At 32.9% G+C, this 13,286-nt stretch overlaps 1 protein-coding gene across 4 annotated transcripts; it reads left to right on the top strand.

The window, feature by feature from the left end:
- The first annotated feature begins 5,324 nt into the window (after window positions 1–5,324).
- LOC111714710 (palmitoleoyl-protein carboxylesterase notum1a) lies at window positions 5,325–7,532 on the top strand. 4 transcript variants are annotated; one of them, XM_023489869.1, is made up of 3 exons: window positions 5,325–5,414; window positions 6,068–6,126; window positions 6,179–7,532. In XM_023489869.1, the coding sequence occupies exons 1-3, from the start codon at window positions 5,348–5,350 to the stop codon at window positions 7,262–7,264; spliced, it is 1,212 nt and encodes a 403-aa protein (XP_023345637.1). In that variant the 5' UTR covers window positions 5,325–5,347; the 3' UTR covers window positions 7,265–7,532. The 4 variants fall into 4 exon arrangements, with proteins under 4 accessions (XP_023345637.1, XP_023345636.1, XP_023345635.1 ...); XM_023489868.1 differs by having other exon boundaries at window positions 6,041–6,126; XM_023489867.1 differs by having other exon boundaries at window positions 5,987–6,126.
- The last annotated feature ends 5,754 nt before the right edge of the window (window positions 7,533–13,286 follow it).

Genomic DNA, 13,286 nt, shown 5'->3' with positions numbered 1-13,286 from the left:
GGGGGGGGGGTGCGTGGCTTTATTCTGTAAAGATGAATGGTGAGGTAAGGGTAAGGCAAAGGGGGGGGGTGCGTGGCTTTATTCTGTAAGAGAGAAATGGGCAGGTAAGAGTAAAGAAGAGAGGGTGGGTATGGTTCTATTCTCTATTCTATAACATGGTGGATGGGGAGGTACTACTAAGAGGGGGGGGATGCTATGAAGGGGGAGGGGGGTAAAGGATTGGTTAACAAACGAAGATTTTGGAAAGATATGAAGAACCCACACATCGTCTCTAGTATTAGTACAGATAGTTGTAACAGACACACATTTGCTTCACACAAACCTTAAAAAATACAAAGACTATAAAAAATAACTCATCATTTCTAAAATAATAAGTTAAATATAAATATAGAATAAAAGTGTTACACCAGAAATAGCTTCTGATCATTAAATGTTTTTGTAATCAAAATTAATGTTAGAAGACTATATTTGGCTAAGGCAGATGACCAAGTTTAACCTTCAAATCAACATATTCTCTATAGAGAATTTGACTCTTTGTGGGTAACCCTGTATGTGTAAGTGTATTTGGTTTGTAATTTTATAAACAAGCTATAATAAATATTCATAAAAATATAAAAATATAAAAAATATTCATATTTCACGTTTTTTTTTTAAATTTGCTATTAATATGTAGATTTCAGGAAAACAACCAACATAGTGCAGGATATTGATATATTTCATTTTAGTTTATATTTTTAAAATGTATAAAAATATATATTCAAAATGGGGTTCAGTGTCATAGCAGAGTTAACAATCTATAATTACAGTAATTTAGAACATATTACATATCTATATGTAATGTAGTGCATACGTATAGTTAGGGATGGGCAGTATTGAATGTTTTTAAAAACGTTCGTTTCGTTTTGTAAACGATCGATTTTTGAACGCTATCGTTTTTTAATAGGGATTAAACAATAATTTGATAGTTTTAAAAAAGGAAAAACGAAACAATCGTTTTCAAAACGAACGTTCCGGAAAACAATGGTTTTCAAAAATGAAAATACTGTCGTTTTAGAATGAAAACGATCGTTTTGGAATGAAAAAGATAGTTCTAATATCAAAACGACAAACATAGCATATTCTAATGAAAAATAAAATTTTGAATCTACAATCTAAATAGAATTTAAACGAAAGAATATTTTTTGCTTGAAAATCATAGTTTTGTTCTTTCGTTTTTCGTAAGATAGATAGATAGATAAGAAGATGGATATGATTTGAAATCAGCCGTATAGATAGACAGACTGATAGGTAGATAGACATGAGCTAGCAGGATTAGAAATGTAGATAAATAGATAGATAGATAGATAGATAGGTAGATAGACATGAGCTAGCAGGATATATAGAAATATAGATAAATAGATAGATTTTTAACTTTAATAATTTATTTTTGGATAAGGGGTGTGGGCACAAGCGCGCGCATACAAATAAAAGGAAATATTAATAAATCTATTTCCAGTTTGTTATCAAAGTCTTTCTATTATTTTGTTTTGCTCAAGATCAGTTGAAAGTCATATACCCCAATGTTTTGTGTTGCGCCATTGTCTTAAAAACTTGACCATGGGTAACCCTATAAACCATAGTAAACACTTATTTTACGCGGGCTGATCTTGCTTCCTGTTTTTCCTTAGGCTTAACTAGCTATTAGGTTTGGTTAAATGATAATGATTTTTGTTAATCGCATGTAGCGTTGATTTGCTAATGAATTGTAGAAAGCTGGATTTTCAAACATAATTGAGTTATGTTCTTTTATCCTTTTCTCAGTCAGTCATAAAAAGTAAAAAGAAAGAAATGAGGAATTTTTCCTTTTGAGAATTGATTTTGTTTTCTTTTGTCTTTTCTCTTCCATCTATCCTTTCCTTTCTTTTTTTATAAATAGATAGATAAATAGATAAGATAGACAGGTAGATAGAGATGAGTTCATTAGCTAGAAAGACATATAAACAGATAGATTGATCTAATAGATAGGTAGAGATGCAAGCTAGCCGGATTGAAAGATAGAAAAATGTGAAAATATGTTGGTAAGGTGTGAACGTGTGATGCTTGTGGGAAATGGTATTATCTATTTTCTTCTCGAGGGAGGGGGGGGGGGGGGGGGTAGAGGTGTATGGGAGTTTAGACTCCATCCAAATCCATCAATTATTCGGTCGGGTTAGGGGGGGAAGGGAAGCATAAGAAGTTGGGAAAAGGAAAAAAAAGGTGAAGTGAGAGAAGGAAAGAATGAGAAAGTGGGAAAGGAAAAGGTTGAGAGAAGGAAAGAATAAAAAGGTTTGGAGAAGGAAAGAAAGAAAGAATAAGAAGGTTCGGAGAAGGAAAGAATGAGGAGTTGGGGAGAAGGTAAGATGGAAAGAAGGAGAAGGTTGGGAGAAGGAAAGAATGAAAAGATTGGGAGAAGAAAAGAATGAGAAGGTTGGGAGAAGAAAAGAATGAGAAGGTGGGGAGAAGAAAAGAAGGAGAAGGTTGGGAGAAGAAAAGAATGAGACGGTTGGTAGAAGAAAAGAATGAGAAGGTTGGTAGAAGAAAAGAATGAGAAGGTGGGGAGAAGAAAAGAATGAGAAGGTGGGGAGAAGAAAAGAATGAGAAGGTGGGGAGAAGGAATAAAAGAGAAGGTTGAGGGTAATATATAAAATATCTAATGCGTTCAGTCGGCATACAGAAGAGAGAGAAGTCGAGGTTTTGTGTTTTTTTAGATTGGATTGTATATATATTTATATATTTAGGACAACAAGGACCAGACTCAGAGGAACCAGAGATTTGATTAATGTAAGAAGTAGTTGAACTACCTCAACAAGGAAAACGCAGGTTTGAAACGAGATTAACTAGTGGAGAACTGGTTGATAATTCATTTGATTAATTTACGACCCCTCCTTGTGTTAAACTTGTGGTAAAGCTAATTTTCACAATCTTGAAAATTCATCCCATGTGAAGCACAGGAAAAAAACGCGGAATATTTTAGTAAAATTCCCGTTGTTTTTTCATATTTTGTGCACGTAGCAAAGATACCAGTGCAAGATCTCGTATATTCTCATCGTGTTAAACACGAGTAATGCATTGCCAGAATATCTAGATTTTAATTCTCGTAATCATCATGTGTAAGATATATGAGATAATTCTAATTCAATTCCCGTCGTTTTTCCACATGTTGTGCTTGTAACAAAGATACCAGTGCAAGATCTCGCATTTTCCCAACATCTTAATCATACATCACGGGAAGAACTTTATTTTCATTTTTAATTGAGTTGCAAAATCACAACACTTGGTGTCTCTGCTCATCTTTTAGAAACTAAAAGTATATTGTAGAAAAATAAAATATTTTAACTGAAATAAATGTTTCGGATCAGTACAAGCATGAGCAAAGTAAGAAAAGTTTCACATTGAATTTTGTTTTGTATTTCTCAACAACCCCTTTTTGGAATATCAATCTTTTAGATGTAAGTAGGCAGGTTACTATGAATACATTGAAATAGTTGAACATTCCTTAAACTGTAAATATTACTATGTGCAAATGGATCCTTTAAAGTATAAATATTCAATATGTTTAATGTAAAAGATATAAACTAAAATGTTTAGTTTATAAACATTTAGTGATGATTATATATTCTTTTACGAAGTATTTTTATATCAGAAATCAACTATTTATTCCCCTTCCCGAATTAGCGCAGATGAAAAAAATCTATTGAAGAAAATTAATTTTCTCATGTAAAAATCTCGTAAATTTAACTCAAGTTTTCCCCGTGTAAAAACACGTCCTAGAGTCCCGTGATCAAATCGTCTACAATCACCTTGTCAACACGTGAATTATCACGGGTCACTTGTGTGAAATACACCAGATAATCTTTTGTTCTTCACTGGTTTTTGGTTAATTGAACTACGTAGATTAAAATGAATGACTTTTCTTTAGCTTGAACTGGCGCACAAGAGAACTGGTTGAATCAGCCTTACCTGGTTTAACTACTTGTCGCTATTCATTAAATCTGGTCCCGGAATTACAAATTACATACATATGGATTTGGTGCAGTTCTTCTGATGATGTTGAATTCTGACGGTAAAAATGTTAAGATCATTTATCTAAAGTTGTAATCTTTGTTTGTCTTTTTAAATGTGCGATCATATCTTATAAACCCCAGGACCGATTTGCCTCAAATTTTGATTTTGTAACTCAGTAGAATCATGAAAATGTTCTTTGATTGGTGCTTAAGTGTTATAGATACCTCTGAACCAACAAACAAAAATGCTAACTATTTTCGCTTTAACCTTGTGACTCGTTATTTTCTTTGATATTAATCAAATTATTAAAAAAAGCTTTATCAGGATCAATCAATAATTATGAATATATATGTAGATTTTCATTTTTCTTGAGAAAATGCATAGCTCACAGTAACCTTTAGTTTGGTAGATTTTTTCCCGAGAAACTATAGCTTGGGAACCCAGCTTTAATTCGAAACTAAGCAATAAAAGTCAAAATACATGCTCCGAAAATTTTTTAGAACAAAACTAAGAACATTTCCATGGTTCTACTGAGCTCTAGAAATCGGTAAAGGGGTTCATGAGTTATGATCGGACATACAAACAAACTAACACCCATACAAATAGAAAATACTTCGTGAGATAAATCACATTATTGTTCAATCTTTTTCGTTTATAAGTAACTGAGAAATAAAACAAAATTATAAAAAATGAAACTTCAACACATTCTTGAAAATTTTTGATTTTTCGCACCGATAATTAGGTTTCTAGGAAGCTTTAAATAATGCACGCAAAACAATGTAAACATTTTTTTATTGATGACAATTAGAAACATCTAAAGCATGAGTATACAAGTATAACATGTTAATAAACATTTAATCTTTTAAATATGTAAATCTTAGATGTTTATAATTCAGTTATTAAAAGAGAATAAACTATTCTTTTAATATTATAAATCACTGTCTCTGTAATAAATGTATTTACAAAAAAACTTTTAAGCTACATTTTCTCATGAATAAAAAAATGTCAAGGTGATTTCTATCTATAAGACACAATGTCTAACCCGCAAAAACATATTACTTAATATTGTGGTATATATGTTTTCGTTATTAGAACCAGGGGTGTATACAGAAGTTGCCCAAGGATCGAGGGGGGGGTGTACCTTTTTCAAATTTTCGAGGGTGGGGGGGAGGGGCTCTTGGTTCTTTTATCCTATAAGGGTGAAGGGAGGGGGGGGGGGTTATTATTAGAATGTACATTCTGATCGTTTCCTATTCTTTTCCTTATCACTGCTGTGTTTTCAAACCTCCAGTCTGCGCTGAGCTGAACCAAGTTTACGATAAAAATGTTAATTTTCTCAACAATATTATTTTATTTAGTAACTGGAGGATTATCAACCTCTATTAAATCAGGTAAAACACTGATGATTTTACCATTTTTTTGACGCATTGACTCTGATAATTCATGTCCTTGCCACGTCATACTAAAGTAAATTGCACGTTAGATTGAAATCTATTTTTATTGAAGAGCATGAATTAAAATAGAATGTTTTGAATTTCTTACATAAATTGATTTTCTTTGCGCGCAAAATCCAAGCTAGAGGAGCGACGAGGTCACAAGGTTGTACATGTAACATCAAAATTGTTCAACAAAAAATCCCCATTCCAAAAATAAGCTTTAAGGTGATGTTTTCAAAAGTAAAAATATCTCCACGCCTTTTAAGAGAAAACTGCAATATTATATTTTCATGCAGTGTAACTTGAACTGGGAACTATTGTGTTGGATAAATATCCAGAATCGCTTGATCTCGGTTTCCACTGTGGACACTTCAATTTAAGGATCTATAAAATACTATACCTTTCCATTACCATCTGGGATATTAAAAAAAAGATAAAATCAATCTGCAGATGAACATAAGATCGATATCAAGCATTGATCTCGATATCCACAATACAAGCTTTCCCAGATTTGATTTCAAAATTAGAGGGGGATGCTACTGATCTAAAATTAGAGGGGGATGCTACTGATCTAAAATTAGAGGGGGATGCTACTGATCTAAAATTAGAGGGGGATGCTACTGATCTAAAAGGACCAACTGGAAAAGATGGATTTAAAGTTGGAAAGGTAAAAAACAGTCTATTAGATTAAAAAAAATTTTAAAGTGCCTCTTTTTTAGAACATGCTAGAAAGAGTCTCCTTGGAGAACTACATCAATGCAACCTGTATGGACGGAACTACAGCAGTGTACTACCGTCAGACGGAGATGTCGGAGTCTAAGAAGATGTTGATCTACCTTGAGGGGGGAGGATTCTGTGTTCCAAGAGTACCTGGTTTTGACTGTGAGACCAGATGTGTTGATGAACCTCATCTCTGTACAGCTAGAACAGACCCTTTTCTAGATACAGAATCCAATAAGCTATCCACCAATATCTGGAGTTCTGATCCACAAGAGAATCCGACTTTTCATGATTTCTTTAAAGTTTTTCTACCGTATTCTAGCAGTGATGTTCACACCGGGACCAGGGGGCCTTCCTTGCTCACTCATAACTTTACTTTTCACGGCAAGTATATCGTTAGAGGTATGACAGAGGATTTAATACAGAATACCTGGATAACCTCGGCCGAGCAGGTTGTTCTAATGGGAGGTTCTGCCGGGGCAATAGGAACAGAGGCCAACTGTGATAGCTTTGCTGGAGAGTTAAAAATGATAAATCCCAATCTAGATGTACGATGTATCTCCGACAGCGGCAGTTTATATCCGTATGACGTACACACTCCCTTTTGCTACCCCCAGCTTCTGGAATACGCTGCTTTCCAAATATGGGACTCAATTTCAGACGAATCATGTGAGACGGCCAATACAGGTGGAACAGGAGCTAACTTGCCTTGCATAAGCTTTGGAACCTCATTTATGTACGCAGACAATCCTATCCTCATACTCATGAGCTCAGAGGATACTGTTATAAGAACCTGCTATTCAGAGGACCTGGAGTTCTGGGAAAACTGGAGGAATTCACTAGATTTATTAGCCCGGAAAATAGTGGTTGAACGGCCGGAGACTGGAATGTATCTTGCAAACTGTGCTTTTCATGTTTCCACAAACTTCCAGCAAGCCTGGGATATGATGGAGGTACCAGTTCTAGATTATAATAATCAGAGCACGATTATTCTAAAAGATCTAATCGATAACTTTGTCAACAATATCAGACCTATCCAAGCAATTGATGATATGGACATTCGAAATCCTAATTGTAATAATTAGCAATGTAAACATTGTATGAACCATTTCAAATTCAAAGTAGTTCTTAATATTTGTATTCCTTCGAGTTAAAGGAAAAAGAAACTTATTTAATTCCCACTGTCTGAGGTATACTCAAAGGAGAAGCTCTTGTTCTAAATCATATTATTGCTCCCTCTAGGGTCTCTTGAATAACTAATATTTAAAACCTCCAAATCTTAGAAAGTGCACTTGATCATATTTGTTATATTAATCCAATTCAAAATATATTTATTTAATTAAACAAAACAAATATTTGTGTAATAAAACAAAAAATATATTTGTATACTTATACTAAAAATATATTCAAGAATTTTCAGGTACGCCTACCATTCATACAAGGTGTTTTTATCATTTTGTAATTTTTAAAAAGCTATATCTATTTTTAAAAAGCTATATCCATTTTTAAAAAGCTTTATCTATCTCTAAAAAACTATATCTATTTCTAAAAAACTATCTATTTTTAAAAAGCTATATCTATTTTTAAAAAGCTATGTCTATTTTTAAAAAAGCTATATCTATTTTTAAATAGCTATATCTATTTTTAAAAAGCTAAATCTATTTCTAAAAAGCTATATCTATTTTTAAAAAGCTATATCTATTTTTAAAAAGCTATATCTATTTTTAAAAAGCTATATCTATTTCTAAAAAAGCTATATCTATTTTTAAAAAGCTTTATCTGTTTTTGATATGAAAATGTTCTGAGTAGCTTATTAGTGGATGTTTTATAATCTGTCAGCAGACAATCTGGTAATTCATGAAAACATGAAAATCCGCAAGCAATTTTATGTTTTTTTGTCACACCCTGTAAAATATTGGGTTGGTCAATGTTCTGTTAACGAAAGGCAGTTTTTGAAAATTACAGAAAAATTCCGTTAGCAAACAAAAGAACTAGTTAATTCGTTAACGCAATAGACTATTCATTATAAAACACAAGAAAAATTTCAAGAAAGAATAGCAGAAGCAAACTCTGTTAGTTTTTATGGTTTTACATGCATAGAAGTCAAAACAAGATATTTTTTTTAATGTGATATGATGTTGTTGAATGACTTTCAACCCCGCACTTAAAACTGAAGATTTAATGTTAGATGACCTTCCCATTACCTTCCGATTCACCTAACGGTGCTCTTTAAAGCTCTTTCTCGAGTTAGAATTGAGACAAAAGTGTTAATTCTGTAAATTTCCTTAATTGGCTTCTTAAATCCTCCATAGTAAAAATGCGGAAATCAATCGAATGAAAGAATCAAAATTGAAAAAAAAATCAGTTTTAAGTCAGACAAAAAAGTTTAAAGGGCAACGGTAAAAATGAGGCATATCATATATATAGGGCCGGTTATCTAAAATTACTTATACAGTACCTTTAAAAAGAGTGGGAAGTTTTAAAGTTAAAATTATCTATGGGGGACTTACAATATTCATTTACAAGGGTTTATCTCGAGATTTTCTGAGAAGGGATGAAGGAGGGATCTATGTATTATAAAAATAGATATTAACCATGTTCCAGCTGGGGGGGGGGGGTCTCTGACGTTTTTTGGATATAACTCAATAAGTATTGGTCTAAGGCTGTTTACAGTTTTTGACTTTTTTAACTAGCACATGCCCCTCACTTCATGCTTGATGCGGGGCTTTTATACCAACAGCCTAAGTTCTCAGGCATACTGCCTGAATGCCTTATTTTACATTTACTCGACTAAATCTATATTTAAACCCACTTCCGGTCATAAGATTTCGACTTTTTATAGCTCTTTAGAAAGCCTTAAACAAAAGGAAGCAGATTGCACAATTTTTAAGAAGAAATTTTGCATTGATTTTTGCACAGATGCTTTTTGAAGAGAATTTGCACATTTTCAGTCTTTCTTAGTTACAAATAAAGATTTAGAAAATTTAGCAAATATTATTGCATATTTGAATTTGCCGTGGTAAGAGCTTTCAATAAATGTTTGATTTTTTCATATTTCGCACATTTATTGTTTTTGCACATTTTTTGCTTTATAACTTAATATTGCAATAAATATTTTAAAATTGCAAATTAAAAAATTTTTTGCAGATCATTTGAGAAGAACCCAAGGGCTTTCCAAAAATGTATGAAATGTTAACGATTTGTGTCACTATCAGATTAAGGAAGTTGAGGGGGGGGGGTCCCCGGAACCAGACGTCAGCCTGAATAGGGTTAATACATTGATGATAGAAACAAAGGAAAAATTTATAAACACACAGTACAACTTTGCAAGCGTTAATTTCTTTAAAGTAAATAAGAAGCAAGTCTTAGTCACCAAAAATAAACCGATATAAATATATGTATGTATATATAAAAAAACACGGTTTGCTTTTAAATCAAATCAATATTGAAGAATGAAAGATACATGGTTACCCACAAACTACCTAAAAATCTTAACATTAAATCGGATTAAGTCTTTATGCCTTAAATAATATATTTGTAAAATGGTTTATTTATTGATTTGACAAGGAATGACACAAATAATATTATTGGCAGGAAACTATGTACATTACACTAATAAAAAAGAAGAAAATATTTGGTAAGGTTGTCGGTAAAAGACACTACTAACAAACGTAAAGAAAATATTCACTTTAAACGAATCTAACTTGATGAACTGGATCCGGTCGATTAGGATAAATAATCTTGTTATCAGGACAGGAGTAGAGAGGGGGTAGAGAATGAGGATAAAGAGACCGAACCTAGGGAAGGATGGAGTGTGGAGAGATATATTCCCTCGGAGACTTTACACATTACTTCAGTGTAAACGAAGGGATAGCGTACAGGGTGAACCATCAACAACGTTGCTCGTCCTTTCCAAGGGTGTATAGAGAAATCTAGGGGGGGGATTTTTTTTGCCCCTCCCGCTAGGAGCTCCTAGGGGGGGGCAAAATTTTAACTCGATTTTTAAAATTCCATGGGCAACGCCTGGCACTTCAGCTAGTTTGTAATAAAAAGAAAGATTACAAAACGCGCGGCGGTGTAATGAATAAAGTAAATTAAATCCAATTTTTTTTTTTAAATGGTCTTTTACTACCTCCAAACTCAAGCCTTCGTGGCTTGGCATTTAAAAATAGTTGTTTTACTTCGGCATCCCTGTTAGCGCCCATCCGATTAGGATGAATCTGCATTCTAAACAGATTTTTTCATTCTGACTTCTGTCATAGTGGCTCTGGTCCACGTATACAATCTTCTTTGTGCACTTATTTTTTCGTTCTTCACTATTGAATTTAAGATTCGAAAAGCGTGAAAGCTCTGAGTTCTAGGGGGCACTGCCCCCCCCCATATACGCCCTTGGTCCTTTCTCAAATTAGTGCTTAAGAAACTACATTTAACACATAAACATATTAGATCGTTTACAGCTCAAAATTTGATTTTAAGGACTAATCAGAAAATTTAAAAACGAATCATTTTTTAAAAAATGTATAGGGTAACTAAAAAAAAATTCTTGCAGAAAATACCAGGGTTTTCGAGTATTATTCGCGTATTCAGGAGTTTAAAGAAAATCTAATATGATATGGAACGCTCTGAACTCTATACAGTATAAGCTTTGTATTTATTAAGTTTACTCGCCATCTTAGGACTCTAGGAACTGTCTTTGTTGTAATATTAATGGAAACTCCATTTCAGGAGGGACATGTTCTACAACCTAACTGCACACATTAGATGAAACTCCATTTCAAGAGGGGCATGTCCCACAACACAACTGCACCCTTTAAGTGACACTCCATCTGAAGTAACCCTCCATGGAAAGATGGCAATGCCTGATTCAAAACGTGTTAAATTCAAGTGAAGTGTGTTTCCCTGCAATAAAAATGTGCAAGTAACTTTGTACAGAAACCAGAAGATAGGAAAATATTCAGTTTGAAAATGATGAACTTCAATATCTAATTAAACTAGAAGAGACAAAAAACCAAGGGCGGCTTCAAGATTTATAATTAGGGAGGGGCTATATATATTCGGGCGAAGCTTCAAAAAAAAATGTTACCCCCACCATATATTGATTTTACCGCCCCCTGTAAGCTTACACCAAATTTGAACCCCCTCTGCTAGCAGTTTCTTTATTTCATTTTTAGATTTAATAAATAATTTAATAAGAATTAAAGAAGGCTGAAAGTAAACAAAAAGGATTTTAGTTTAGAAAACAAAAATAAAAAATAAACTGTTTTCCGAAATTGAGGCAAGCCTCTTTGGGTGCATCGCCATTCTTTCCTGCTTGACCAACCTGTCGGTGGTCATAGATGACCTGTTCCAGGTCAAAAGCCTTTGGAGTAATGACTTTGTAAAAATCCAGGGGGGTACACCCACTCAGGGGGAGTAATATACTGCCACCCCTCCCCCTGAAGCCACCTATGCAAAAAACCTTGAAGGGTACAGTAGTAAATAGGACATTGTCATCTTGTTGTACGCAGGCTCACTTCAAAATACTCACTAGAACCTCACTTTTTAAATATTAAAACTTCAGTTCTCAAAATTACAAAAAATTTTCCGTAAAATGTCAATTTTATTTTCAAATAAGCATAATATATGCTATTTCCCTCCACACAACTATTAATAATTAATATTTTTTTTTAATTCCTCCCACTAGAAAAATTATATTGTCTTTAAATACATTTTAAACTATTTGAAGTTATAAAAAAATTACAATTGTGTATATCAATTTTACGATCAATATTTTGATGCTATTTTTGAATCTTTTTTTTTGGGGGGGGGGGCGTGGGAAAGAATAATTTCTTCTTATTTGTTTGTTACTTTATCAAAAAAATTCTTCGTACCACTAAAAAAACACTTCACAAATAAAAACCTTAGATTTTTTTTGTTGGAAAAAATTATTTCAGAGGATTTTTAAAGTATTAAAGTCTAAGGAGAATTTTTCTTGATTATAAAAACTGTTAATATTTTTACTCTTTTGTGTCAAAATTAAAATGATTTAATTTGTACATTTAATTATTTTAAGAGAAACATACTTAACAGGTAACAAATTTAATTTACAAAGCCCACTTTAAAAATAATTGAGAGTATCATCGGTTTTGTTGCAGTTCAGATCATTATTCAGGTAACCCTCAAAAATACTAAAAATATAAATATTTTGATTAATTTACAGATTTACACAATATTCAAATAATTACAATGGTCAGCATGTTATGAGTTTACAGATATTAAGAAAAATAAAAAAAGTAACTGCTAGAAAGAAAGAAACAATCTAAATAAATTAGTAATCTATGTTTGGGTGTCTATTGTTCGTATGTTAGATTATAACTCATGAACCCCTTGACCGATTTGCCTAACGCTTGGTTCTTAAACTGGTTTAATCATGTTAAGTTGAAAAGGTTGACTTTGATAGGAAGAACTCCACGCAAAGCTGGGTTCCCAAGCTTAAACAAACATAAAGGTGCAATAACTACTTTTACACTTTTATCTAGAACTAAACTAGCTTGGTATGCTTTGCCTGGAAACCAACTTCAATAAGAATTTTAAAACCAGACTAAGTTATGATCGGACAAACACCCTGGTACACACAGACTACATATATGGCAAATTTAAACGACCAATAAAACACCTAAACTAAAAATAAAAGAGTTCAAAGATTTTTAGTTTCTCAAGAGATCCCACACGAAAAAGAAACTTATTTTGTTACTATGTACACTTGAAACATGATGTAGGCCGTTACGACGTTTTTGAATAAAAAAAAACATAAAATCCTGAAAAACAGGATCCATTTCTACTCACGAGGATATCTTGAGGGACCAATATTCTTTACTGCAGCTTCATGTAATAATTGTTGAATTGAATTTATATAATACTAGCTGGAGGGTCCACCGTTGCCTCTGAAAAAAGTATTTTAAAAAAAATATTTTCGATTTTTTAAGCCTTTAACACCCATGAGTGTCCACAAAAAAATCAGTCCAATCGGTCCAGCCGTTTGACCGGCTATAGGCAACATATATATATATATACATATACGAATGTCTTGTTTTACTATATAGATAACGCTTCGCTTATTATATGTTA

This window comes from Eurytemora carolleeae, unplaced genomic scaffold (genome assembly GCF_000591075.1).
Source record: "Eurytemora carolleeae unplaced genomic scaffold, Eaff_2.0 scaffold1535, whole genome shotgun sequence".
NCBI classification, from domain to species: Eukaryota; Metazoa; Arthropoda; class Copepoda; order Calanoida; family Temoridae; genus Eurytemora; species Eurytemora carolleeae.
This window is presented reverse-complemented; position numbering and strand designations above follow the sequence as displayed.